The sequence below is a fragment of the Oncorhynchus tshawytscha genome, linkage group LG12 (assembly GCF_018296145.1).
Source record: "Oncorhynchus tshawytscha isolate Ot180627B linkage group LG12, Otsh_v2.0, whole genome shotgun sequence".
Taxonomy (NCBI): domain Eukaryota; kingdom Metazoa; phylum Chordata; class Actinopteri; order Salmoniformes; family Salmonidae; genus Oncorhynchus; species Oncorhynchus tshawytscha.
In genome coordinates this window covers 32,631,743-32,658,302 of record NC_056440.1, presented here as the reverse complement: position 1 = coordinate 32,658,302, position 26,560 = coordinate 32,631,743, and the positions used below count along the sequence as shown (strand labels likewise).

At 42.6% G+C, this 26,560-nt stretch overlaps 1 protein-coding gene across 1 annotated transcript; it reads left to right on the top strand.

Moving 5' to 3' along the window:
* Positions 1–201: 201 nt before the first annotated feature.
* LOC112262978 (angiopoietin-related protein 2) lies at positions 202–23,298 on the top strand. The gene is made up of 5 exons (XM_024438898.1): positions 202–731; positions 12,752–13,692; positions 21,018–21,211; positions 22,410–22,680; positions 22,860–23,298. Exons 2-5 carry the CDS (start codon positions 12,783–12,785, stop codon positions 23,057–23,059), a joined length of 1,575 nt encoding a protein of 524 aa, XP_024294666.1. The 5' UTR covers positions 202–731; positions 12,752–12,782; the 3' UTR covers positions 23,060–23,298.
* Positions 23,299–26,560: the final 3,262 nt, after the last annotated feature.

Genomic DNA, 26,560 nt, shown 5'->3' with positions numbered 1-26,560 from the left:
ACTGTGTGTCTGTGTGTGTGTGCGCGTGTGTGTGTGTGCGTGTGTGAATGAGAGAGGGGTATGTGGTGTATGTGTAGTCAGAGCTTGTATCTCATGCTTGTGGATGTCTTTGTGCCAAGGGGAGGAGACAGGGGAGGGCTTGAGCTCAATTTGTCAGCTTACTGAAACGTTGTGCCAGAGCATTTTTCATCATGTAAATGCACTGAGAGAGAGAGGGAGAGAAAGGAGAGGGGAGGTAAGGAGGGCAGGAGAAAAAGACTGCGTCTGAGAGCTGTGAGGCAGAAGTGATGGACTCAGCACTCAGAAAGTGACATTCTTCTCCTACCGGGCTACAGAGAGCACAGTGACCTCTCACTGTCTCCTGCTTTCTCACTGCCTGTGAGGAATCTACACATTACATCTAAAAACAAATGTGGATTTAATGTATTTAGTCTTTTCAAGTGGATTTTTTCATCTTTGCTCAATGCCTTCAGTACAAAGGACATCTTCCCGACAAGTGCAGCTCCTGATTCTATAATGAAGGTGTTTTAATAACAGGCTTCAAACCACAGACCACTTTTAAGTGACAGGACGGATGCAGGTGTCAAAGAACAAGTGATCTAGAGAGAGGACAGCCCCAAACAGCTTTCACACAGACCGGTGATGAATTTCTTCAAGGGGACACTTCGATCAGTGTTGCCAGAAGGGCAAGAGAACTGAAGGAATAACAAGCTAGAGTTGACAATTATCTGGTAAGGATTCAGTGGCCTTTCACTTTCACTGCATCTTTTTCTGTATTGAATGTCTATATGCAGTAATCCAGCATGGCTTGCTCATACTTCTGTAAGTGTTGCTAGTGTTGCTCCTAAGTAGAGCCTCAATATGTACTTTTCACTGATTTAATTAGCTCACTTGTCTAATCTGTTGATTATCAGTTTATAATTTAGTAACTTTGTTTGAAATTGACCACTGAGCTGCACAGTGTCAGACAGGTTTTGGCCACTCTTTGTTGAGTTAGCCAGAGATTCCTGCTGACCAGTTTGAAGCTTAGAACCTGGGTGCTATCTATATGAAGCTACAAGGAGGTCTGTTGTCCGGGGTTAATTCCCCTGTCTGGGATTAACAAAGCAGCTGGATCTGATATAGACTCAGAAGATAGGGGTCAACACAAAGTAGAGAGACTAAAGTCATGGGCTTTCCAGGGCAAGGGTTTGTAAACTACTGATAAACACTCAGCTTGTCATCACAGAGGACTCCAAAGGTGTACTCGAACAACAAAGATAGGCTGCTAGTGAATAGTGCCAATAGCAGGAGCCTGGGCTTTTTAATAGGAACATCTATGGGGCAGTCATGATTGTAAGCAGAGCCACAAACAACTATGCCCTTATTTTCTGATATGGTTCACACCAGCAGAAGTTGTTTGTTTGAGAATGTTTGATTATTCATAAAAATAAAATATTTCATATCACAAAATTTCAAATTACAACCCAAGAAGCTTGCACAGTTTCATTTTAGTCTAAATGAGTTTGCTGTCATTTGTACATTAATGGATATAGATAGATATATTTTACTAAAATGATCCATAGAGTACTGGGTACAGCCTTCCCCTGCGTCAGGATGTCCCCCCATGCTGAAGTGGACAGGGAAGAAGAGAGCTGTTCTGTTGAATCTCTGCTTTGTCTCTGCTGCCAGGGCTGTGCTTGGATAAGAGGGCTTTGAGGGTGCATTTAGAAACGTTTTGAAATGGTTCCTGAAACCCCCTGCCTGACACCATCAGAGGAAATGTGACAGCCAAAACCACACCACACAACAACAAACAAGCCAGAAAGAGTCAAATAAAGCAACCATACTAAATGTGGTAAATTATCATCAGAACTATTCTGTGCCATGGAAAGCCATAACAATGGCGGCAGATTCAGACTCAACACAATCAGACCGAGCAGATAGTTTAGGCTGAGTCTGGGGCTGAGTTGAATTATGTCTACAGTGTTATGTTATGGGCTAACCAGGATTACATGCTTGAGGAAACAATGTGGTCACCATAGATAAAGTAATAACCCAGATTACCATGTACAAAGTTAACTTGATTCTGATCCAAAACATATTGCATGTCATACAACCAACACTGTTATGGCTCACTATAATTGTTCTGAATTTGAGCATGTACGGGTGCCTCATTTTGCACAGTGCTCCAGTGCTGTAGTGTTGGAGGTGTTGAATTTATATATTGTGACTAGTAATAAACTGTTAAGATTGAAGTGCACTTGTATTAGTGGGGGTGGTAGTTGAGATAACAGAGCTTCTGTTGTTTGTATGACTTGCTGCAGTGTTGTAGGGCAGGAGGTAGAGCTGACGTATAGGTACAGCAGAGTTGGGGCAGAGAGGAGGGGTCTCTTTCTCTTTCTTTCTCCGCAGATAACAGTGTGTCTGTCTGTAGTGTCTGTGGCAGCTCACTCTAATGAGGTGGCTAAGAATGTGAGGAATGCCACACTCACTCTGAAATGAGAGGGGCTGGGGCGAGGGACATCAGCCGGGCCTGCCGGGCCGCTCTGCTCACCTACTAATTACTATGTGCTGAGCATGAACAAAAACACTGGAGCATGCTGCTGCTCACAGCCACACTGAACCACACAAAGCACTACCTGTCACACTATTAGATAAAGTCACTACCGACCTGTGAATTTGACAGACATGCTAATGAGCAAGACAGCCCTACTTAGGAACAATGTTTACCTCAAGGGCACCATCATCCATAAAGCTACTGTAGTTATTTGTCTACAGTATCACTGTCCTCTTAAACACCTATCCACTGAGTGTTGACACAGGTGTTCAGTGTCCTCTGAGGTGTCCTCTGCGGTGTCCTCTCTGGTGTCCTCCGTGGTGTCCTCCGTGGTGCCCTCTGTGCCCGACAGTAAATGAAGCTACTCAACACCAGTAAATCATACACATTGCTCGTGGCCATGCAGTCAATGACTGCTCATTTAAACAGAAATGATGTCACGACAATAATAAGGCCAGTCAGTCTGCTGTCTGTGTATAACTATGAAGGAGGAGAGAGCATGGGGCCTGCTGTCGTTGCCTCAGGTGTTAATAACAGGGTGATATTCTTGGGCAGATGGGAACCTCTCTGGTCCCTGGGAGCCTGAGTCTGGCATGTGGTGTTATTTGAATACACACACTCCCTCACTACAAGCTCAGGCATTTTCCTCCAGCTTTGAGGTGGCTGGGAGACTCCTGGCTAACCGCATGGTATTGTGGGGCTCCTCTGCAGTCATGAAGTGGCTGGCGCATAACTTCCCTCAAACAGACAGCTCATGTTTCAGAGAGGGAAGCCACAGCAGTACCACAGTAGTCCCAGGCCATTAACAGAGTGGAGACCGTGACTGTTGTATTAGACCTGATTGGTCATTATCAAGTGTTGTTGTCCTCTGTTTCACCCTGAGGAATTCATTTTATTTTCTGTTTTACATCCCACAAAGAGCTCAGCAGATGTTCTTAATAAGGACTTATAGCCTGTGTTTAGATAATGTAGCAAAATCCAACCTTTACCATCTTCTCTTTGTCAATCAGCATTGGCTGTGATGATGTCATATGGTTTGATTAGTGATTAACTCCATGAAAGAGACCCACATACTGTATCAGAGGAGTGTTTCACAGTAAAACAAAACCTAACCATGGCTTCTTTTGAACTTTTACTGGTAGGCAAAAATAGACTTTTATATTCATGAGAACAACATATATCGTTGATGTCTGATGAAAACCTCCAAAACAAACTTTTCAGGAAAGTAAAAAAAAAATCATATTTTTTCTATTAAGAACATACAATTATGAAACTTCAGAAGCTATTTTGAATAAATGTACTTGGTCCTAGAGTCATGAAATGTTTAGAGTACATTGAGGGGAGTTACTGCTTTCAATAAATGTAACAAATGAAAAATTGCCAAATCGGACAGCGACGATATAGAGCTTTAAATGTGTTAGAACGTTTACAGCTCAAACAGTTTTAACTTAGTATACGTGTGTCTCTCCCACTCCATGTCTTTATCGCTTTCATACATTATCTTCAACACTCATTTTCTTCATACCAGCCAGAGATCTCCAAGGGTCTTGATCTTGGACAGTTGCTCTCCGTCTATTCAACCTAATGGGCTGGCCCCATGCCCAGAATAGCAAAGCAAAAACAAAAGTATTCTCCCCTCTGATTCTGAAGGCTGTCTGGACATCTTGCACGTGGTTCTCCTGTGGGTCAGACCTCTAGCAGTAACTACTGAGCAGGTAATGCAGTTACTCTAATACTAAATAGAGTCAACAGAATCAGGCCAGCAGCCATGCGCCTGCCCTGCACCAAGCCTCCCACTCTAGAGGTATGAGATCAGAAAGGCTTGTCCTGACTCTGGGGAGGTGTTGCACAGGGCTCCTCTGTAATCCAATCTGCAGCAGCTTTCAATTAAGGAACCCAAGGGGTGCAGGCCCTTGTTACCCTTAAACTGCGGTCACATTCTCCTTTGCAGTCAGTGTCATCCCCTCCGCTTCCAAAAGCACCACAGCCCCTTCAACTGCTGCTCGGCTATTTTTCTAATAACAAGGCCCTTTGAAATCTGGAACAAACAGTCAAAGTGTCTCTTTTTCATGAACTCCTGTGATAATCTAAGCGTTGCATCTTAAAAGTTGGTTGTTGTGCACTAATCACACAATTTAAATGCAACCTCTGTCCAGAGATAAACTGTATCAGGTAAGATTGTTATTAGACAACATTCCCTCTACACTGTTAAACAGAGCAATGTAATGGTCCAGAGAAGGCTTAGCTAAGAGTTCAACATTCTTTCCAGGTTAAGTTTAGATTGAAATTCCAATATTCTAAATACATATAGGAAATAATATACAGTATAGACAAGGATGTGTGCTTAATCTTGTGATTGAGTCTCTTAGTAAACGGTTCAGGCCTGATGCAATCTGATCAATATCTTAAAACAGGCGCAGGAATAGCATCAGCTGCTCTGTGTGTCAAACTTTCCATACGCAGTGTGAAACCGCTCCTCTTAACAGTGGCAGTCACCCAAGAGAGCCAGAGTCAGGACAGCTAGCTAAACACACTCACCTGACATCAAGTGAGATAATGGCGCCGGAGGGGATGGCTGCCGTTGTACGGGCTCCTAACCAACTGTGCTATTTTGTGGGTTTTTTTCTGCATTGTTTGTAACTTATTTTGTACATAATGTTGCTGCTAATGTCTCTTATGGCCAAAAAGAGCTTCTGGACATCAGAAAAGCAATTACTCACCTCAAACTGGATGTAGATTGTTTCTTAATATAGTCAGACGTGAAGGATGTACTGCTTCTCAAAGACCAGTCCCAAATCCCTGTCATTCTCGTGAAGAAAAGATGGAAATACAGGGGCCGGAGATCGGGTTGCTTTGTGAGAATTCGTTGGCGAGTGGGTAACCCACCTCTACCACCCGTTCTATTGGCCAACGTGCAATCACTGGAAAATGGATGAAATCCGCTCGACACTATCCTACCAATGGGACATTTTGCATAGTCAACTTACACACTGCTCTGACACACACACTTATCCCAAAACACATGCCACCAGGGTTCTTTTCATAGTCCCACAAATTAAAGAAAACATACAGTATTATATAGAGCCCTGATTGCATGGAACTTCCTTCCATCTCATATTTCTCAAATAAACAGCAAACCTGGTTTCAAAAAACAGATACCAGACACCTCGCGGCACAACGCCTCTCCCCTATTTGACCTAGATAGTTTGTGTGTATGCATTGATATGTAGGCTATGTGTGCCTGTAAAAAAATGTATGTAGTTCTGTGCTGTTCTTGTTCTGTATTATGTTATTCTGTATTATGTTTCATGTTTTGTGTGGACCCCAGGAAGAGTAGCTGCTACTTTTGCAACAGCTAATGGGGATCCTATTAAAATACCAACATTTAAATCTGTAATATCTTATGTTTCATCGAGTCGTGGCCGAACGACAACATGGATAATATTCAGTTGGCTGGGTTATCCGTGCATCGGCAGGACAGAACAGCTACTTCTGGTAGAACGAAGGGTGGGGGTGTGTATCTATTTGACAATAACACCTGGTGCGAGAGGTCTAATATTAAGGAGGTCTCGAGGTATTGCTCGCCTGAGGTAGAGTACCTCATGATAAACTGTAGACCATAGTATCTACCAAGAGAGTTTTCATCTATATTTTTCATAGCCATCTATTTACGACCACAAACTGATGCTGGCACTAAGACCGCACTCAATGAGCTGCATGGGGCCATAAGAAAACATAAAAATGCTCATCCAGAAGCGGCGCTCCTAATGACCGGAGACTTTAATGCAGGCAAACTTAAATCAGTTTTACCTCATTTCTACCAGCATGTCACATGTGCAACCAGAGAAAAAGAAACTCTAGACCACCTTTACTCCACACACAGAGACGCATATAAAACTCTCCCTAACCCTCCATTTGGCAAATCTGACCATAATTATATCCTCCCGATTCCTGCTTACAAGCAAAAACTAAAGCAGGAAGTACCACTGACTCGCTCAATACGGAAGTGGTCAGATGAAGCGGATGCTACGCTACAGGATTGTTTTGCTAGCACAGACCGGAATATGTTTAAGTGCATCGACGACGTAGTCCCCACAGTGACCGTACGTACAGTACATATCCCAACGAGAAGCCAGGGATTACAAGCAATATCCGCATCGAGTTAAAGGCTAGAGCTGCCGCTTTCAAGAAGTGAGACACTAATCCGGATGATTATAAGAAATCCCGCTATGCCCTCAGACGAACCATCAAACAGGCAAAGTATCAAAACAGGACTAAGATTGAATCCTACTACACCAGCTCTGATGCTCGTCAGCTGTGGCAGGGTTTGCAAACTGACTACAAAGAGAAACCCAGCCGTGAGCTGCCTAGTGACGCAAGCCTACCAGATGAGCTAAATGCCTTTTATGCTCGTTTCGAGGCTAGCAACACTGAAGCATACATGAGAGCACCAGCTGTTCCGGACGATTGTGTGATCACCTCTCCGTAGTCGATGTGAGCAAGACATTTAAACAGGTCAACATTCATAAGACCACGAGCCAGAAGCTCAACACTAAGCTAAGGACCCTGGGACTAACCACCTCCCTCTGCAACTGGATCCTGGTCTTCCTGACTTCCTGCCCCAGGTGGTAAGGGTAGGCAACAACATATGCCACGCTGATCCTCAACATGGGGGCCCCTCAGGGATGCTTGCTCAGTCCCCTCATGTACTCCCTGTTCCGCCACAACTGAGTGGGCAAGCACGACTTCAACACCATCACTAAGTTTGCTGACAACACAACAGTGGTAGGCCAGATCACCAACAACGATGAGACTGCCTATAGTGAGGAGGTCAGAGACCTGGCAGTGTGGTGCCAGGACAACAACCTCTCCCTCAATGTGAGCAAGACAAAGGAGATGATCATGGACTACAGGAAACGAAGGGCCGAACATGCCCCCAGCGACAGGCTGTAGTGGAGCAGGTCAAGAGTTTCAAGTTCTTTGGTGTCCACATCACCGACAAACTATCATGGTTCTTGGTGTCCACATCACCAACAAACTGGCATGGTCCAAACACAACAAGAGAGTCGTGAAGAGGGCACAACAACTCCTTTTCCCCCTCAGGAGACTGAAAAGATTTGGCATGGGTCCCCAGATCCTCAAAAAGTTATACAGCTGCACCATCGAGAGCATCACCACCTGGTATGGCAACTGCTCGGCATCCGAACGTAAGGTACTACAAAGGGTAGTGCGTATGGCCCTGTACATCACTGGGGCCAAGCTTCCTGCCATTCAGGACCTATTTACTAGGCGTGTCAGAGGAAGGCCCAAAAAATTGTCAAAGACTCCAGTCACCCAAGTCATAGACTGTTCTCGCTGCTACCGCACGGTGGTACCGGAGCGCTAAGTCTAGGTCCAAAAGGCTCCTTAACAGCTTCTACCCCCAAGCCATAAGACGGATGAACAATTAATTACATGGCCACCCAGACTGCTGCTACTCACTGTTTATTATCTATGCATAGTCACTTTACCCCTACCTACTAGGGCTGGGCGATATGGCCAAAATTTCATATCCCGATAACGATACATATCGCGAGATATAGCACATTTTCTGTAAATTCAATGAATAAATAGTTTATGCAAAATGACCACATGGAAAGGCCTATTTCTTATTACATTTTGAATTATACTCAACAAATAAAAAGGTACTTACTCATATTTGATTATTTATTTTATTTAGAACTTCAATTAAGCATGTAACAAAATATAAAATATGAATGTATAAAATCTAAAAAGCTAAATAGAAAACATGTAATGGTCGTTGTAGGTGGAAGAAGAGGAGGACCAATGCGCAGCGTGGTAAGTGTCCATGTTAAATTTATTCGATAACTGAACACTGAACAAAAACAATAAAACGACAAAACGAACAGTCCTGAACGGTGACGCAAAACACAGAACAGAAAATAATCACCCACAACTCAAAGGTGAAACCAGGCTACCTAAGTATGGTTCTCAATCAGGGACAACGATTGACAGCAGCCTCTGATTGAGAACCATACCAGGCCAAACACAGAAATTCCAAATTATAAAAAAGAGAGCATAGACTGCCCAGCCCAACTCACGCCCTGACCATACTAAAACAAAGACAAAACAAAGGAACTAAGGTCAGAACTTGACAAAACACTTCAAGTATAGCTGCAAACAAAATAAATATAGGCCTGTTTTGCATGTTATTTTGGCATTAGTACGTGTCACATATCAATTTGCATTTAGTACCTTGGGTCGAATGTTAGCACCAACTCACGAAACCCCCGTTTCTCAACAGTGTATATTGGGGCCATGTCTTTGCAGATGTAAGTTGTAATGGCAGCTGTTATCTCCTTCCAAAAGCCTCTTGCAACGTCTGAGTCGGGGGTTTGTTTTGAGCATTGGACTGTACTTTTTTGGTTCTCATCTGTAGACTCTCTCTGTAATGTTTACATGATTCTTGCGTAGGTGGTAAAAGAGGTTAGTGGTGTTTGAGCCTGTTGTCGGGACCAGCCTGCGGCGTATTTTGCAGAAGACGGTTTTCTGGTCCGTGTCAGACTTTTCATACCCAAACCACGTCCATGCAACCGAAGTTGTCCCTCTTTAAGGTATGAGCTCAGTGTCATGTTCACTCTCTTCCATGTTTGTTTGTGTTGCACATGTGGAAGAAAGCAAAGCTTCGTCCAATTGACAAAAAATATTGCCGTAAAGAGTGTGATTTGCGACACAACAAAATAAACGATAGAGCATAATATGAAACGATAGATGTTTTTCTATTGTCATATTGCCCAGCCCTACAACCTACAGTTGAAGTCAGAAGTTTACATACACCTTAGCCAAATACATTAAAACTCAGTTTTCACAATTCTTGACATTCTGGTAAAAATTCCCTGTCTTAGGTCAGTTAGGATCACCACATTATTTATTCACCACTTTAACAATAGTCGAGAGAATTATTTATTTCAGCTTTTATTTCTTTCATCACATTCCCAGTGGGTCAGAGATTTACATACACGCAATTAGTATTTAGTAGCTTTGCCTTTAAATTGTTTAACTTGGGTCAAACGTTTCAGGTAGCCTTCCACAAGCACAATAAGTTGGGTGAATTTTGGCCCATTCCTCCTGACAGGGCTGATGTAAGTGAGTCAGGTTTCTAGGCCTCCTTGCTCGTGCACGCTGTTTCAGTTCTGCCCACAAATGTTCTATAGGATTGAGGTCAGAACTTTGTGATGGCCACTCCAATACCTTGTCTTTGTTGTCCTTAAGCCATTTTGCCACAACTTTGGAAGTATACTTGGGGTCGTTGTCCATTTGGAAGACCCATTTGCGACCAAGCTTTAACTTCCTGACTGATGTCTTGAGATGTTGCTTCAATATAACCACATATTTCTTCTCCCTCATGACGCCATCTATTTTGTAAAGTGCACCAGTCCCTCCTGCAGCAAAGCACCCCCACAACATGATGCTGCCACTCCCATGCTTCACGTTTGGGATGGTGTTCTTCGGCTTACAAGCCTTCCACTTTTTCCTCTGAACATAACGATGGTCATTATGGCCAAACAGTTCTATTTTTGTTTCATCAGAGCAGAGGACATTTCTCCAAAAAGTACGATCTTTGCCCCCATGTGCAGTTGCAAACCATAGTCTGGCTTTTTTATGACGATTTTGGAGCAGTGGCATCTTCCTTGCTGAGCGGTGTTTATACTTGCGTACTATTGTTTGTACAGATGAATGTGGTACCTTCAGGCGTTTGGAACCAGACTTGTGGAGGTCCACCATTTTTTTTCTGAGGTCTTGGCTGTTTTCCTTTGATTTTCCCATGATGTCAAGCAAAGAGGCACTGAGTTTGAAGCTAGACCTTTAAATACATCCACAGGTACACCTCCAATTGACTCAGATGATTAGTCAATTAGCCTATCAGAAGCTTCTTAAGCCATGGCATAATTTTCTGGAATATTCCAAGCTGTTTAAACTGTAAACTTCTGACCCACTGAAATTGTGATACAGTGAATTATAAGTGAAATAATCTGTCTGTAAACAATTGTTGGAAAAAATGTGTGTCTTGCACAAAGTAGATGTCCTAACCGACTTGTCAAAACTATAGTTTGTTTACAAGATATTTGTGGAATGGTTGAAAAACGAGTTTTAATGACTCCAACCTAAGTGTATGTAAACATCCAACTTAAATTGTACATGTACAAATTACTTCGACTAACCTGTACGCCCTCACATTGACTCGGTACCGGTACCCCCTGTATATAGCCTCGGTATTGTTATTTCATTGTGTTACTTTTTATATTTTTTTTACTTGAGTTTATTTAGTAAATATTTTCTTAACTCTAATTTCTTGAACTGCATTATTGGTTAAGGGCTTGTAAGTAAGCATTTCATGGTAACCTGTTGTATTCGGCGCATGTGACAAATAAAGTTTGATTTGATTAAAACAGACTTAGCAACTAGAGAGATCAGTACTTTACTAGCTAAAATAAATAACATAGCATGGGTCAAAAGGATTAGACTATTAACACTCCAACAGCTTCCATTTAACACACCTGAATCTCACCCACTGAATTACAGTTCACAACTCCAAGCAGAATACAAAAAGTCACATTTTATGGTGTCTGGCTGTGTTTTTCATACTCAAACATACATTTTAAGATTCTGCATTTCCTTTTGTAAAACAGTTACCAGTGGTGTAAAGTACTTAAGTAAGAATACTTTAAAGTACTACTTTTGGGGTATCTGTACTTTACTATTTATATTTTTGACAACTTTTACTTTTACTTCACTACATTCCTATAGAAAATTCTGTACTTTTTACTCCATTTTCCCTGAAATCAAAAAGTACTCGTTACATTTTGAATGCTTAGCAGGACAGAAAATGGTCCAATTCGCACACTTATCAAGAGAACATCCCTGGTCATCCCTACTGTTTCTGATCTGGTGGACTCACTAAACACAAATACTTTGTTTGTAAATTATGTCAGAGCGTTGGAGTGTGACCCTGGCTATCCGTAAATTCTAAATATTAAATAATAATTGTGCTGTGTCTGGTTTGCTTAATATAAGGAATTTTAAAAAATTCATACTTTTACTTTTGATACTTAAGTATATTTTAGCAACTACATTTACTTTTGAAACTTACAGTAAATATATTTAAAATCAAATATTTGTAGACTTTTACTCAAGTAGTATTTTACTGGGTGACTTTCACTTTTAATTGAGTCATTTTCTATTAAGGTATCTTTACTTTTACCACCACTGATAGTTACATACAGTATACATTATATAATACAAAGTCACAGCATCCTTATTGGGAAAGGCCTCCTTTTATGGTGGCCTATATTTCTTCAGCCCTAACAACCCCCAGTCTGCCCTGGATTCTGGGCTGGAATCTGGAATGAATAGGAGGTCCCAGGACAGAGCATGTCTGCTCCCTGAGCTGTGTGTCTGCCTGGCCCTCTCGTGAAATGGAGACTAGGAAGAAGCCATCCTAAGGGACAGGCTGCCTCTGGTACCAATCAGTGGACTTCTGAAGCCTCCCATTGATGTCCTGTCCATGTAAGAGTAGACTCCAGCCCTATGGGTCTCCAAAAGGGGCCTTGGTGGACTGAACAGGCAGGCCAGGAAAAAGGTTTCATAATACCCAATCTAAGACAGCCAGAGCCAGCCATGCTCTCACAAACATAGCCTTAAACCATCAGACTGGTGCCTGTTTAGAGACATTATGGTACACCAGCTTGGCCCCTTGGTGAAATCTAACCTGGCTCGCAGTTGAGATTTCCACTGTTTGATAATAGTGGGAGGCTTAGTGAAACCCACTCAATGATATCACAAGCATAGAATAGGTGATGCCAGATCTTGTAGGAATCAGCATGTCATTTCTCTCAGCCTGTTCAGACAAGACCCATGGAAAAAACACCATTACCAGGGTGACAATACCTGACCAAACAAAACCCTTTCACTGGAGACATGCTAAACCCAAGATGTGAATATGAGAATTAGTTGAAATAATACAAAGGTAACAGTTTAGGCTTTATAACACATTCATCCATTTATTGAAACAATATACTGTGCAATTAGAGATAATTTGAACAAGATAGCTGACCTGGTGGGTGTGTCACAGTATTTGTGTAATAATTCAGTATTTATACCACAGCAATGACCTCCATGTCTCTCATATTCCCTCTGCCTCTTAACCCTAAGGTGTGTGTGAGTGAGAGCCCTTCCCAGACTGATGGAGCTCCCTGCAGTGGTGCTGCTGTTCCTGGTGTATGGTCTGGTGTCTGGAGCCCAGCAGCCCCAGGGCCAGGGGAACCGCCAGGAGAGCAACCCCCAGGCCAGGAGCCAGGGTAGAACCTCATCCCAGGAGTTTGAGAGCAGTGAGGATGGTCTGGAGAGAGAGTTCCTGTATTCGGGGCGGAGGAGCAGACGGGCCCTCGCCGACTCCCAGCAGCCTGACGGTTGTTCATACACCTTTATCGTTCCCCAGCAGAAGGTGACAGGGGCCATCTGTGTGAACCGCAAGGAGCCGGAAGCAGTGCTGGAGAACCGCGTCAACAAGCAGGAGCTGGAGCTGCTGAACGGGGAGCTGCAGAAGCAGAAGAGGCAGATCGAGATGCTGCAGCAGCTAGTGGAGGTGGACGGAGGCATTGTCAACGAGGTCAAGCTGCTGAGGAAGGAGAGCAGGAACATGAATTCCAGGGTGACCCAGCTCTACATGCAGCTGCTTCACGAGATCATCAGGAAGAGGGACAACTCCCTGGAGCTGTCCCAGATGGAGAACCGCATCCTCAACCAGACCTCGGAGATGCAACAGCTCACTAACCGCTACAAGGACCTGGAGCACAAGTACCAGCACCTGACCTCTCTGGCCAACAACCAGTCGGTCCTCATCGCCCTTCTGGAGGAGCAGTGTCAGGGTCAGCCGGTCAGCCTCCCTCGCCCAGTCCCTGTACCCCAGCCCAGGCCTCAGCCCCCACCCGCACCATCACCACCCATCAACAAGCCCTACCAACCTCCCACCTACCCACGCCTCACCAACCAGATAAACAACGAGATTCAGAGTGACCAGAAGTCTGTGCTGCCTGTCCTTCCTACCATGCCCAGTGGCACAGGCAGCCCTTCTACCACCAACAAACCCTCTGGTGAGTCGCTCTGTTTCATTGAGCAGCCTGTATGCTTATAGTCACCTATTGAAATGAATATTCCTTGATACAGATCTGGTCTGAAGTTACATTTACATTGAGCTCGGGCGCAGCACTTTACCATTCAGTCACTTGAATTGTAAATAAGAATACAATATATTTCTAAACACTTCTACATTCATCTGGATGCTGTTATGATTACGGATAATCCTGAATGAATCGTGAATAATGATGAGTGAGACGCACAAATATTGCTGTTTGTGCGTCTGTAACTTTCTCACTCATCATTATTCACGATTCATTCAGGATTATTCGTAATCATAGTAGCATCCAGATGAATGTAGAAGTGTTTAGAAATATATTATATTCTTATTTACAATAAAAGTGACTTCAAAGAGTCACAAGCTTGATGTAGTCATTGCGTGCTGGGAAAACGGGGACCAAATACTTAAGGTTTTACTATTTAATACACATATAAGTGAATGACATTTGGAGCTCACTGTAAATGAGGATTCAAGCGGAAAAAGAGAAGCTGGCAGGTTCTATGAACCCTCATCAGACTAATGTCAGACAGACTGAAACAGAGGGTTGTGTGAGAGACTAGTTTGGTCTTTCGAAATCATTCATTACCAGACAACAGCAGTTATCTATTCTTTATCCATTCTTCTCACTATTGTCTATGGGAATAATAAGCCTCAAACATTCCCTGAGAAAAGGCCTCTAGGGGAAAACAGAGCTGATGTTGTTTAAAAGCCATTGCGACGCATATCATCTAATGGGCTTGATACTACAGTCAGCTGATGATAATCCACAAAGCATCCTAAAACACATATTTTGTATGCTCATGGATGGTTGGACTGGAGCCCTCTGGTATTGAGGCCACTGAAGGAGGAGCTGTCTGAAACCATCCTCATTGATTTAGTACATTTAGAAGCTTAAGTTACTGGATGATTACTTGGCAACTTAGTGAACTGTGTAGTTGACTGAATACAACAGAGATGTGGATGAGACTGAATGTCATGAAGTGTGTGTGGCGAGTTAACTATGGTCTTAAGCTGATAATAGAAGTACAATAATCAGAGTGGTCTTCTAACAAAACATGCCTAATAGCTACAGTATATCGTGTTCTTGTGATTTCTCCCCTTGTTCAAGTCTCATCCCTTTCACAAACCTTGCTGCATTTATTATCCTGCTCGTATTTACAGTGCCTTGCGAAAGTATTCGGCCCCCTTGAACTTTGCGTCCTTTTGCCACATTTCAGGCTTCAAACATAAAGATATAAAACTGTATTTTTTTGTGAAGAATCAACAATAAGTGGGACACAATCATGAAGTGGAACGACATTTATTGGATATTTCAAACTTTTTTAACAAATCACAAACTGAAAAATTGGGCGTGCAAAATGATTCAGCCCCCTTAAGTTAATACTTTGTAGCGCCACCTTTTGCTGCGATTACAGCTGTAAGTCGCTTGGGGTATGTCTCTATCAGTTTTGCACATAGAGAGACTGACATTTTTTCCCATTCCTCGTTGCAAAACAGCTCGAGCTCAGTGAGGTTGGATGGAGAGCATTTGTGAACAGCAGTTTTCAGTTCTTTCCACAGATTCTCGATTGGATTCAGGTCTGGACTTTGACTTGGCCATTCTAACACTTGGATATGTTTATTTTTGAACCATTCCATTGTAGATTTTGCTTTATGTTTTGGATCATTGTCTTGTTGGAAGACAAATCTCCGTCCTAGTCTCAGGTCTTTTGCAGACTCCATCAGGTTTTCTTCCAGAATGGTCCTGTATTTGGCTCCATCCATCTTCCCATCAATTTTAACCATCTTCACTGTCCCTGCTGAAGAAAAGCAGGCCCAAACCATGATGCTGCCACCACCATGTTTGACAGTGGGGATGGTAGGTTCAGGGTGATGAGCTGTGTTGCTTTTACGCCAAACATAACGTTTTGCATTGTTGCCAAAAAGTTCAATTTTGGTTTCATCTGACCAGAGCACCTTCTTTCACATGTTTGGTGTGTCTCCCAGGTGGCTTGTGGCAAACTTTAAACAACAAATATCTTTAAGAAATGGCTTTCTTGCCACTCTTCCATAAAGGCCAGATTTGTGCAATATACAACTGATTGTTGTCCTATGGACAGAGTCTCCCACCTCAGCTGTAGATCTCTGCAGTTCATCCAGAGTGATCATGGGCCTCTTGGCTGCATCTCTGATCAGTCTTCTCCTTGTATGAGCTGAAAGTTTAGAGGGACGGCCAGGTCTTGGTAGATTTGCAGTGGTCTGATACTCCTTCCATTTCAATATTATCGCTTGCACAGTGATCCTTGGGATGTTTAAAGCTTGGTAAATCTTTTTGTATCCAAATCCGGCTTTAAACTTCTTCACAACAGTTTCTCGGACCTGCCTGGTGTGTTCCTTGTTCTTCATGATGCTCTCTGCGCTTTTAACAGACCTCTGAGACTATCACAGTGCAGGTGCATTTATACGAAGACTTGATTACACACAGGTGGATTGTATTTATCATCATTAGTCATTTAGGTCAACATTGGATCATTCAGAGATCCTCATTGAACTTCTGGAGAGAGTTTGCTGCACTGAAAGTAAAGGGGCTGAATAATTTTGCACGCCCAATTTTTCCGTTTTTGATTTGTTAAAAAAGTTTGAAATATCCAATAAATGTCGTTCCACTTCATGATTGTGTCCCACTTGTTGTTGATTCTTCACAAAAAAATACAGTTTTATATCTTTATGTTTGAAGCCTGAAATGTGGCAAAAGGTCGCAAAGTTCAAGGGGGCCGAAAACTTTCGCAAGGCACTGTAACTGTTAACAGTGAGGTGTTAGTTCGTATGCCTGTGCCAGTGACTATTGCTGTTGGATGGGAGTGCTGAGCCACAGACAGACATGTGTCTCAGCAGAAACAGACACCAGATTAGGGGGAGTTTAGAGACAAGCTCTGTGTGGTCTCAACTCACCATGGGCTACAAGCCCACTGCCGAGGGGGCAAAGCCAGCTTACACTGCATTTCATGGTCAATCTAACCCTGACCATGGTAAGAATAGTCTTCCAGTTATGAGAGGAAACCCCACCACAGGCTAGCAGCAGGAATTGGCCAGAGGATGTATGGGACTCTAGGGAGATCTCTCAATCATCTCAAAGTGATTTGATTAGTATTTTCTTGTGAACAGATACTTCCACTAGATACCATGTCATTTGAATGTAGTAGGTGACATTGGCTTACGCTATACAGTATTTGACCATGGTAAGCTCTTTCCCTCGACACTGTGTCACAGTGTGCTTTCCTGACTGATGTGTAGACACTGTGCTCTGTGCTCTGCTAAATAATTCACAAAATAGCTACCCGGACAATCTGCCTTGACCCTTTTTGTACTAACTATTCTTGACTCTATCGGCACACACTGGACTATACACACTCACACATACTTACACTGACACTTCAACACTTACACACTCACTCACTCACTCACTCACTCACTCACTCACTCACTCACTCACTCACTCACTCACTCACTCACTCACTCACTCACTCACATATAACACGTACACATATTCACTTCTACACTTCCACACTTATGACATACGCTGCTACTACTGTTTATTATCTATCCTGTTGCCTAGTCACTTTACCCCTGCCTAAATGTACATACACATGGCCATAAGTATGTGGACACCTGCTCGTCGAACATCTCCTTCAAAAATCATGGGCATTAATATGGAATTTGTCCCCTCTTTGCTGCTATAACGGCCTCCACTCTTCTGCTTTCCACTAGATGTTGGAACATTGCTGCAGGGACTTGCTTCCATTCAGCCACGAGCATTAGTGAGGTCAGACACGGATGTTGGGCGATTAGGCCTGGCTCGCAGTCGTCATTCCAATTTATCACAAGGTGTACGATGGGGTTAAGGTCAGGGCTCTGTGCAAGCCAGTCAAGTTCTTCCACACCGATCTCAACCAACATTTCTGTATGGACATCGCTTTGTGCACGGGGTAATTGTCATGCTGAAACAGGGAAGGGCCTTCCCCAAACTGTTGCCACAAGGTTGAAAGCATAGAGTCATCTAGAATGTCATTGTATGCTATAGCGTTAAGATTTCACTTCTGGAACTAAGTTGCCTAGCCCAAACCATGAAAAACAGCATTTCCACTGCTCCAGAGTCCAAAAGTGTTGAGATTTACACCACTCCAGCCAATGTTTGGCATTGCGCATGGTGATCTTAGGCTTGTATGCGGCTGCTTGGCCATGGAAACCCATTTCACGAAGCTCCTGACAAACAGTTTTTGCGCTGACGTTGATGCCAGAGGCAGTTTGGAACTCGTTAATGAGTCTTGCAACTGAGGAGAGACGATTTCTACACTCTAATAACTTCAACACTCCGCGGTTCCGTTCTGTGAGCTTGCTTGTGTGGCCTACCACTTCGCGGCTGAGCCCTTGTTGCTCCTAGACGTTTCCACTTCACAATAAGGTACAAAGGTACAAATCTGTCGTTCTGCCCCTGAACAGGCAGTTCACCCACTGTTCCTAGGCCATCATTGAAAATAAGAATTTGTTCTTAACTGACTTGCCTAGTTAAATAAAAGTAAAAAAATAAAATATATTTAAAAAAAAACAGCACTTACAGTTGACCGGGGCAGCTCTAGCAGGGCAGAAATTTGACGAACTGACTTGTTGGAAAGGTGGCATCCTATGAGGGTGTCACGTTGAAAATCACTGAGCGCTTCAGTAAAGCCATTCTACTGCCTATGTTTCCTATGGAGATTGCATGGCTGTGTGCTCAATTTCTACACCTGTCAGCAATGGGTTTGGCTGAAATATTATTTTATTTTTATTCTGCATCATTGGGAAGGCCTTGTAAGTAAGCATTTCACTGTTAATCTACACCTGCTGTTTACGATGCATGTGCCAATTAAAATGTTATTTTATTTGAAGGGAGGCAAACAATTTTCTGCCAGGGCCAACTGCAACTCATACCCCAAAGTTTATACAAACTCACCACAGTAGCAGGGTTCTGCCACAGTGGCAGGGTTTATCAGTAGTGCAGTCCTCTGGCTTATGTCTGAACAACACAGATCTTTCTGGAGAGGAGGTGGCTGGCTAATGGATTACTTCTCACATGCCATCTTAGCAAAATCTATTTTATAGAAGTGACTATAGCCGTTTTAGCCTATTAAGTTACAATGTGAACCTTGGTTCATATGTCTCTGTGTGACACCTTGTGATTGACAGTCCTGCTTGGAATTAGCTCCATGTTTTCCTCCTTTATATTTTGATACAGCCAGGCTGTCAGTGTGGTCGCTTTATAAAAGCCTGACATCTCCCTGTCTAGTCTTCCTCTCTCTCCATCACCCCTCTCTCACATACTGCCTTTTCCTCATATTGCTCTCTCCCTACCCTGGCTGGATGCAGACCAGCCGCTTCTGCCTCTGTGTGGATACCTCTCTTCCTCCTGTTTCTGTACAAATGTCCATTGTGTTCTAAACAGGATCATTTGGCGAATCACATCAGTGTAAACTCTTGAATAGGTTAACACTTTCACATCCAATTAAAAAAGTGGAGTCAGGAGTCCTATAGAAGACTGTTTCCATGTATGCGGACTAGAGATCTTCTGAGGGGGAGAGTAATGGCTAACAGGCAATACGCCAATTCCTGTTTTTACAGATATGAACCAGAACACCAAGACACCAACGAATAAACCAAACACAAGCAGAAGTTAACATAAACTTCATTCCTCGTTAAGTCATATACTGCAGAGCAATATAAAACACATCCTGCTCAATCTTTGGTTTCAGGGCATCCATCTTAGCATTTGGGTCTGTTACAAACTGAGTATACAAAACATTAAGAACACCTGCTCTTTCTATGACAGACTGACCTGGTGAATCCAAGTGAAAGCTATGATTCTTTATTGATGTCCACTTCAATCACTGTAGATGAACGGGAGGAAATAGGGTAAGGAAGGATCCCCCCTACTTACACTGAACATCCTTTACCCAAACACCTTTATTTAATCACTCCCACCCTCACCCTCCAACCCCTACCAGAAGATATGTGTACTTCTCTGAGTGAGAAATGGCCCTTGCATCTAGCATATAGACAGCTGTATGTCACATTGTGTGGTTGTGAGTGGCATGTAGTGCCATGCTGTGTGTCCTGGTGAGAGGCTTCATTTCAAAGCCACACCACCCACATAAACACACAAGTATTTTGATGAAGGAGACCACTGTCTCAGCAGAGTTTCCATGGCTGATATCAGAGATTAGATTATCAGAGAATGGCCAAACTAGAGCCCACTGCTAAGAGCACATGCTATTTGAAACCCCTATAGTTCAGATGGAATGTCTCCGATCTGCATAATAGCGCAACAGCTCTCTGGGTCAGTATAGTACAGGATATGGTTTTACCTCCACCCGGGGTAGGTCAAAAACACCCACTGACAATAACAACATGGGAAACATGCATGCTAAATGGGTGAAATCAAGGAGAGGCACCTACAGAGAGTACTGTCCAAAGTTTGTTCCGTTTTGCTCAGAGGTTTACTATGATAGTTGCTGTATCATAAATGGGTTTAGGAAGACGTCAAATATTAGATTTTTTAACTCTATTTCAATGAAAGAGTATTTTCTTAAAGCCCAATGCCCATGATGTCATTCATCACTAAGGGACCATTAGAGTACCTGCTGATCCATCTGCTACTGTTGCATCATTCAGCAATCAGGTCTCCCTTTAGCCATATGCCAATGTTGCTCTTGGCTGCACTGCCTGCAGCCATTTCGCTTGTGAGAGCAGCAGCCAAAGTCAACGCTGGCCTTAAGCTGAGAGCTTTTCCTACTGAATGATGGTAGTAGCAGCATTACAGATGTAGGATCTTAATTTGAGCCACTTTGCTAGAGCAGGAAAATAATCCTTCAGCAAATGGAAATGTTAATTATTATGTGGATTATAATTAATGGACATTTTTTGTAGATATTGATACATTTTTCGTGGAAATCAACTCTGACATTTCAAAGTGGAAATGACAAACTTTAGAAGCTCTTTTAAAGCTCAAATACGCTTAAAGTTTTTCCATTCCTGCAACAGGGTGATCACATGAAGATCCTGCATCTGTAACAGTAGATCATGCTGTGGTCAATTAGGCTACATAGCCTCTGTCTCTAATACTGTGATAGTCACACAATAATACTGTGGTATTCATTATGAATATATGAAGACTAAAGAAGCGAGTGACTCATATTATAGAAAAATATATCATTTGGCAACCTCCATTGACTCCACCATGGTTTCTGTCTCCTGTCCTGTCCCATACAGGGCCATGGAAGGACTGCCTGCAGGCCCTGGAGGATGGCCACACGGCTAGTGGCATGTACCTAGTGAAGCCAGAGAACGCCAACAGACTGATGCAGGTGTGGTGTGACCAGAGACATGACCCTGGTGGCTGGACTGTCATCCAGAGGAGGCTGGACGGATCAGTCAACTTCTTCAGGAACTGGGAGACTTATAAGGTAGGTAAACAGCTCCACACTACGGCAAACTAATTTAGTAAAGAGGGAGGCAGGTTCAGTGTAGACTTGTGTCTGTATGTTGTGGCTGAGTGAAACAGGTGACATGTCTGGTGTGTCTGACGTTATGCAGATCTGTTTGAGGAGAATGGTCCCCTGCACTGCCTGCTCTGCTGTGGTACCTACAGGGTTCTGCACCTGTCAGTCACACCACTGGCCTATGACTCATAACACCCGCCAACATGAGTTGGGTCTTTGTGAAATTAGTCCACATAGGACGCATACAGACTTAATGGGAAACGTGTAGACGAGAGGCTGCCATACTGGAAATAAATGCCACAATAAAAAAACAGCCCACTGTAAAATGATTCATGGTCCATAAAAATTATTTATATTTACGTCATGGCAATGGTTTATGATGAGGAAAAAGACATTGATGAATTCAGGCATTTATACAACTTTACACAGGCATTTATGAGGACAGCATGAAATACTAAGGGATGACTATTGCCAATATTTTTCCTGAGCCAGTAAAAGGATCTAAAGCACTAGAAAAGGGTGAAGCAATTGAAGGGTGAACATCATAGGGCAGACAATTTGCAAGGGTCTTGTTTAAATCTTTGCCAGAGAACTTTCCAAGACCTTACAATACACCTTAAAACACATGGGAAGTAAATGTGTACAATAGCCAGATCATCCCAAGAAACAAAGCATCTACAATGTAATGTAAGCCATATAACATCCTATGACTTAGGCTGGCACAGAGCTGAGGCAGAACAGTCCAGACCAGCACACATCTTGTAACAAGCTCACAGATCTCCCATTCTTCTACACAGGCCATCAATACGTTTTTGATAAATGAAAGATAATGAAGAACTAACCACTGAATACCGGGCTGGCTATGGTGTAGTTGGTTCATGGGTCATTTGATGTTACTTTTTCTGACAATAAACAACACTCTAAGACAGATTCATATGGAGCTTAATTTTCAGGGCGTTCTAGAGGGACTGTTCCTCTCAGTACTTCAAGGGCTTTGAGTAGAGTAGAGCCTCTGTAGTTAAATAAAAAATAAAACATATTTTAAAAAAGAGTAGAGCCTATGAATTATCCCCCAGAACTCCAGATCAACTGCTTACAGCTGACAGGACTTGTGTAAAGCCCATCATGTTGACTGTGTTGTATGTATCTTTTCCCCTCATAGCAAGGCTTTGGAAACATAGATGGAGAGTATTGGCTGGGCCTGGAGAACATCTACTGGCTGACCAACCAGGGGAACTACAAGCTGCTGGTGACTCTGGAGGACTGGTCTGGTAGGAAGGTGTTTGCAGAGTACGCCAGCTTCAGGCTGGAGCCTGAGGCAGACTTCTACAAACTCAGGGTGGGCCGCTACCATGGCAACGCCGGAGACTCCCTCACCTGGCACAACGGCAAACAGTTTACTACGCTGGACAGAGACCATGATGTGTATACAGGTAATGTCAAGATCATACAGTTGCATACACTCTCACTATAACAACAGAAATGTGAGATAAAAGCTTCAGTGTTCTGACAATTTGCCAAATTAACTGACATTTAACCTAGTGCATAGGCCGACAATAGATTTTGATTGAGATTCAACAATGATGCCTAACTAATATTTGCGTCAACCCAGGTAACTGTGCCCACTACCAGAAGGGAGGCTGGTGGTACAATGCATGTGCCCATTCTAACCTCAATGGAGTATGGTACAGAGGTGGACACTACCGCAGTCGCTACCAAGATGGAGTCTACTGGGCTGAATTCAGAGGAGGGGCCTACTCCCTGAAGAAAGTATCTATGATGATAAGACCGAACCCAAACACCTTTCATTAAGTATCCATTGCAAAACTATTTCCTTTCCACAAACTTAAATTGAAAGCTCTTGATCTCTGATACAATGGAATCTCACACAACCAGATCAAGAGGACGATGACATAGAAAGTGCAAATATCTAAGCCTCGGAGAAGCAATAAAGGAGAAGCAGGGTGCATCATGTTGCTTCAAAGTCCCTTCGTTAAAAAAAAAAAAAAGGGTTTGACCAGATACAATGCGTTTTCACAGTAAACAAATTAGCAACGGCTTCTCAACACGCTTATAGGGAAAAGCATTCAACATGTATGGCACTTACACAAATGATTGATGATTGGCTGAGAGGAAATGATAATAAAAAGATTGTGGGGGCTGTTTTGCTAGACTTCAGTGCAGCTTTTGACATTATCGATCATAATCTACTGCTGGAAAAACATACACTACCGTTCAAAAGTTTGGGGTCACTTAGAAATGTCCTTGTTTTCCATGAAAACATACAATAAATGAGTTGCAAAATGAATAGGAAATATAGTCAAGACGTGGACAAGGTTATAAATATTGATTTTTAATTTAAATAATAATTGTGCCAAAGAATCCTCAATTTGCAACAATTACAGCCTTACAGACATTTGGCATTCTAGTTGTCAATTTGTTGAGGTAATCTGAAGAGATTTCACCCAATGCTTTGTGAAGTACCTCCCACAAGTTGGATTGACTTTTTACATAACATATGGTCAAGCTGCTCCCACAACAGCGCAATAGGGTTGAGATCTGTTGACAGTGCTGGCCACTCCATTATAGACAGAATACCAGCTGACCTCTTCTTCCCTAAATAGTTCTTGCATAGTTTGGAGCTGTGCTTTGGGTCATTGTCCTGTTTTAGGAGGAAATTGGCTCCAATTAAGCGCCGTCCACAGTGCATGGCGTTGCGAAATGGAGTGATAGCCTTCCCTCTTCAAGGTCCCTATTACCCTGTCCAATGCTCCCAATTTACCACCAAAGCACCCCCAGACCATCACATTATCTCCACCATGATTGACAGATGCTGTCAAGCACTCCTCCAGCATCTATTCATTTTTTCTGCATCTCACGAATGTTCTTCCTTGTGATCCGAACACCTCAAACTTAGATTTGTCTGTTCATAACACTTTTTTCCAATCTTCCTGTGCCCAGTCTCTGTGTTCTTTTGCCCATCTAATTATTTGATTTTTATTGGCCAGTCTGAGATATGGCTTTTTTTTGCAACTCTGCCTAGAAGGCCAGCATCCCGGAGTCGCCTCTTCACTGTTGACGTTGAGACTGGTGTTTTGAGGGTCCTATTTAATGAAGCTGCCAGTTGAGGACTTGTCTGTTTCTCAAACTAGACCCTATAATGTACCTCCCACTCCTCTTTCTATTCTGGTTAGCGCTAGTTTGCACTGTTCTCTGAAGGGAATAGTACACAGCATTGGTATGAGATATTCAGTTTCTTGGACATTTCTTGCACGGAATAGCCTTCATTTCTCAGAACAACAATAGGCTGATGTCTTTCAGAAGAAAGTTCTTTGTTTCTGGCCATTTTGAGCCTGTACTCAAACCCACCAATGCTGATGCTACAGACACTCAACTAGTCTAAAGAAGGCCCGTTTTATTGCTTCTTTAATCATCACAACAGTTTTCAGCTGTGCTAACATAATTGTAAAAGGGTTTTCTAATGATCAATTAGACTTTTAAAATTATAAATTGGATTAGCTAACACAACGTGTCATTGGAACACAGGAGTGATGGTTGCTGATAATGGGCCTCTGTAAGCCAATGTAGATATTCCATTAAAAATCAGCCGTTTCCAGATACAATAGTCATTTACAACATTAACAATGTCTACACTGTATTTCTGATCAATCATTTTATGTTATTTTAATGTACCAAAAATATGCTTTTCTTTCAAAAACAAGGACATTTCTAAGTGACCCCAAACATTTGAACGGTAGTGTTTGTGTTATGGCTTTACATCCCCTGGTATATTGTGGATCAAGAGTTACCTGTCTAACAGAACACAGAGGGTGTTCTTTAATGGAAACTTCGGCAACATAATCCAGGTATAGTCAGGCATTCCCCAGGGCAGTTATCTAGGCCCCTTACTTTTTTCAATCTTTACTAATGACCTGCCACTGGCTCTGAGTAAAGCCTGTGTTTCAATGTATGCTGATGACTCAACACTATACACTTCAACAGCAAGTGAAATAACTGTAACACTTAAAGAGCTGCAGTCAGTTTCAGAATGGGTGGCAAGAAATAAGTTAGTCCTGAATATTTCAAAAACCTAAAGCATTGTATTTGGGACAAATCATTCACTATACCCTAAGACTCAACTAAATATTGTAATGAATAATGTGCAAATTAAGCAAGTTGAGGAGACTCAACTGTTTGGAGTGATCCTGGATTGTAAACTATCATGGTCAAAACATATTGATGCAACAGTAGCTAAGATGGGGCGAAGTCTGTCCATAATAAAGTGCTGTTCTGTCTTGTCAACAATGCTATTAACAAGGCAGGTCCTATAGGCCCTAGTTTTGTAGGATCTGGACTACTGTCCAGTTGTGTGGTCAGGTGCCACGCGACTGGACAGAACAGGCCCAGAACAGGAGAGCACGGCTGGCTCTTAAATGTACACGGAGAGCTAACATTAATATGTCAATCTCTCCTGGCTCAAAATATAGGAGAGTGACTTTATTACTGCTTGTATTTGTGAGACGTTTTTACGTGTTGAATGCACCGACACCCATGCATACCCCATAAGATATGTCACCAGAGGTCTCTTCACAGTCCCCAAGTCTAGAACAGACTATACATATTCCACATCAAGTAACTCATACAAGCAGTTAAATTAGATTGAAAACCCCCAGATAAAAACACACCTTATGGAACAGCAGGGACTGTGAAGAGGCACACACACACATGATAACGTACGCACTATACACACACGTACACATGGGTTTTGTGTTGTAGATATGTGGTAGTAGAATAGTGGCCTGGGGACACACACTTAATGTGTTGTGAAATCTGTTGTGAATTTGAATGTTGTGTTTTTAATTGTATATAACTGCCTTAATTTTGCTGGGCCCCAGGAAGAGTAGCTGCTGCTAATGGGGATCCATATTAAAAACAAATGTTGCTCCAAAGACAAACATATGCACTAGCACAGCTCTCCCTTCAAATTCTATTAAAATGTGTCTGTTAACTTTACACTGAGTAAGGTGTACTGCTGCCTTAGAACTAATGGAACGGCGTGATTCAGTTGGGATAAAACAAAGATAAAAAGAAAATGAGGAGAGAGTCCGTCAGTTCACAGTACTTACACAAAGTAGCTTGGGATTGCAATCTTATATTGAAGTCCGTATGTATTATAATGCAATAAATATTTGTATTAGAATGAAGATGACACAGGACATTATATCCAGTGACTAGCCTTATTTTGTTTAAAGCAAGCTCTTCAGGTGAGTCATTTATAGGAAACAATAATCACATTTCTTGGTACAGGTACCT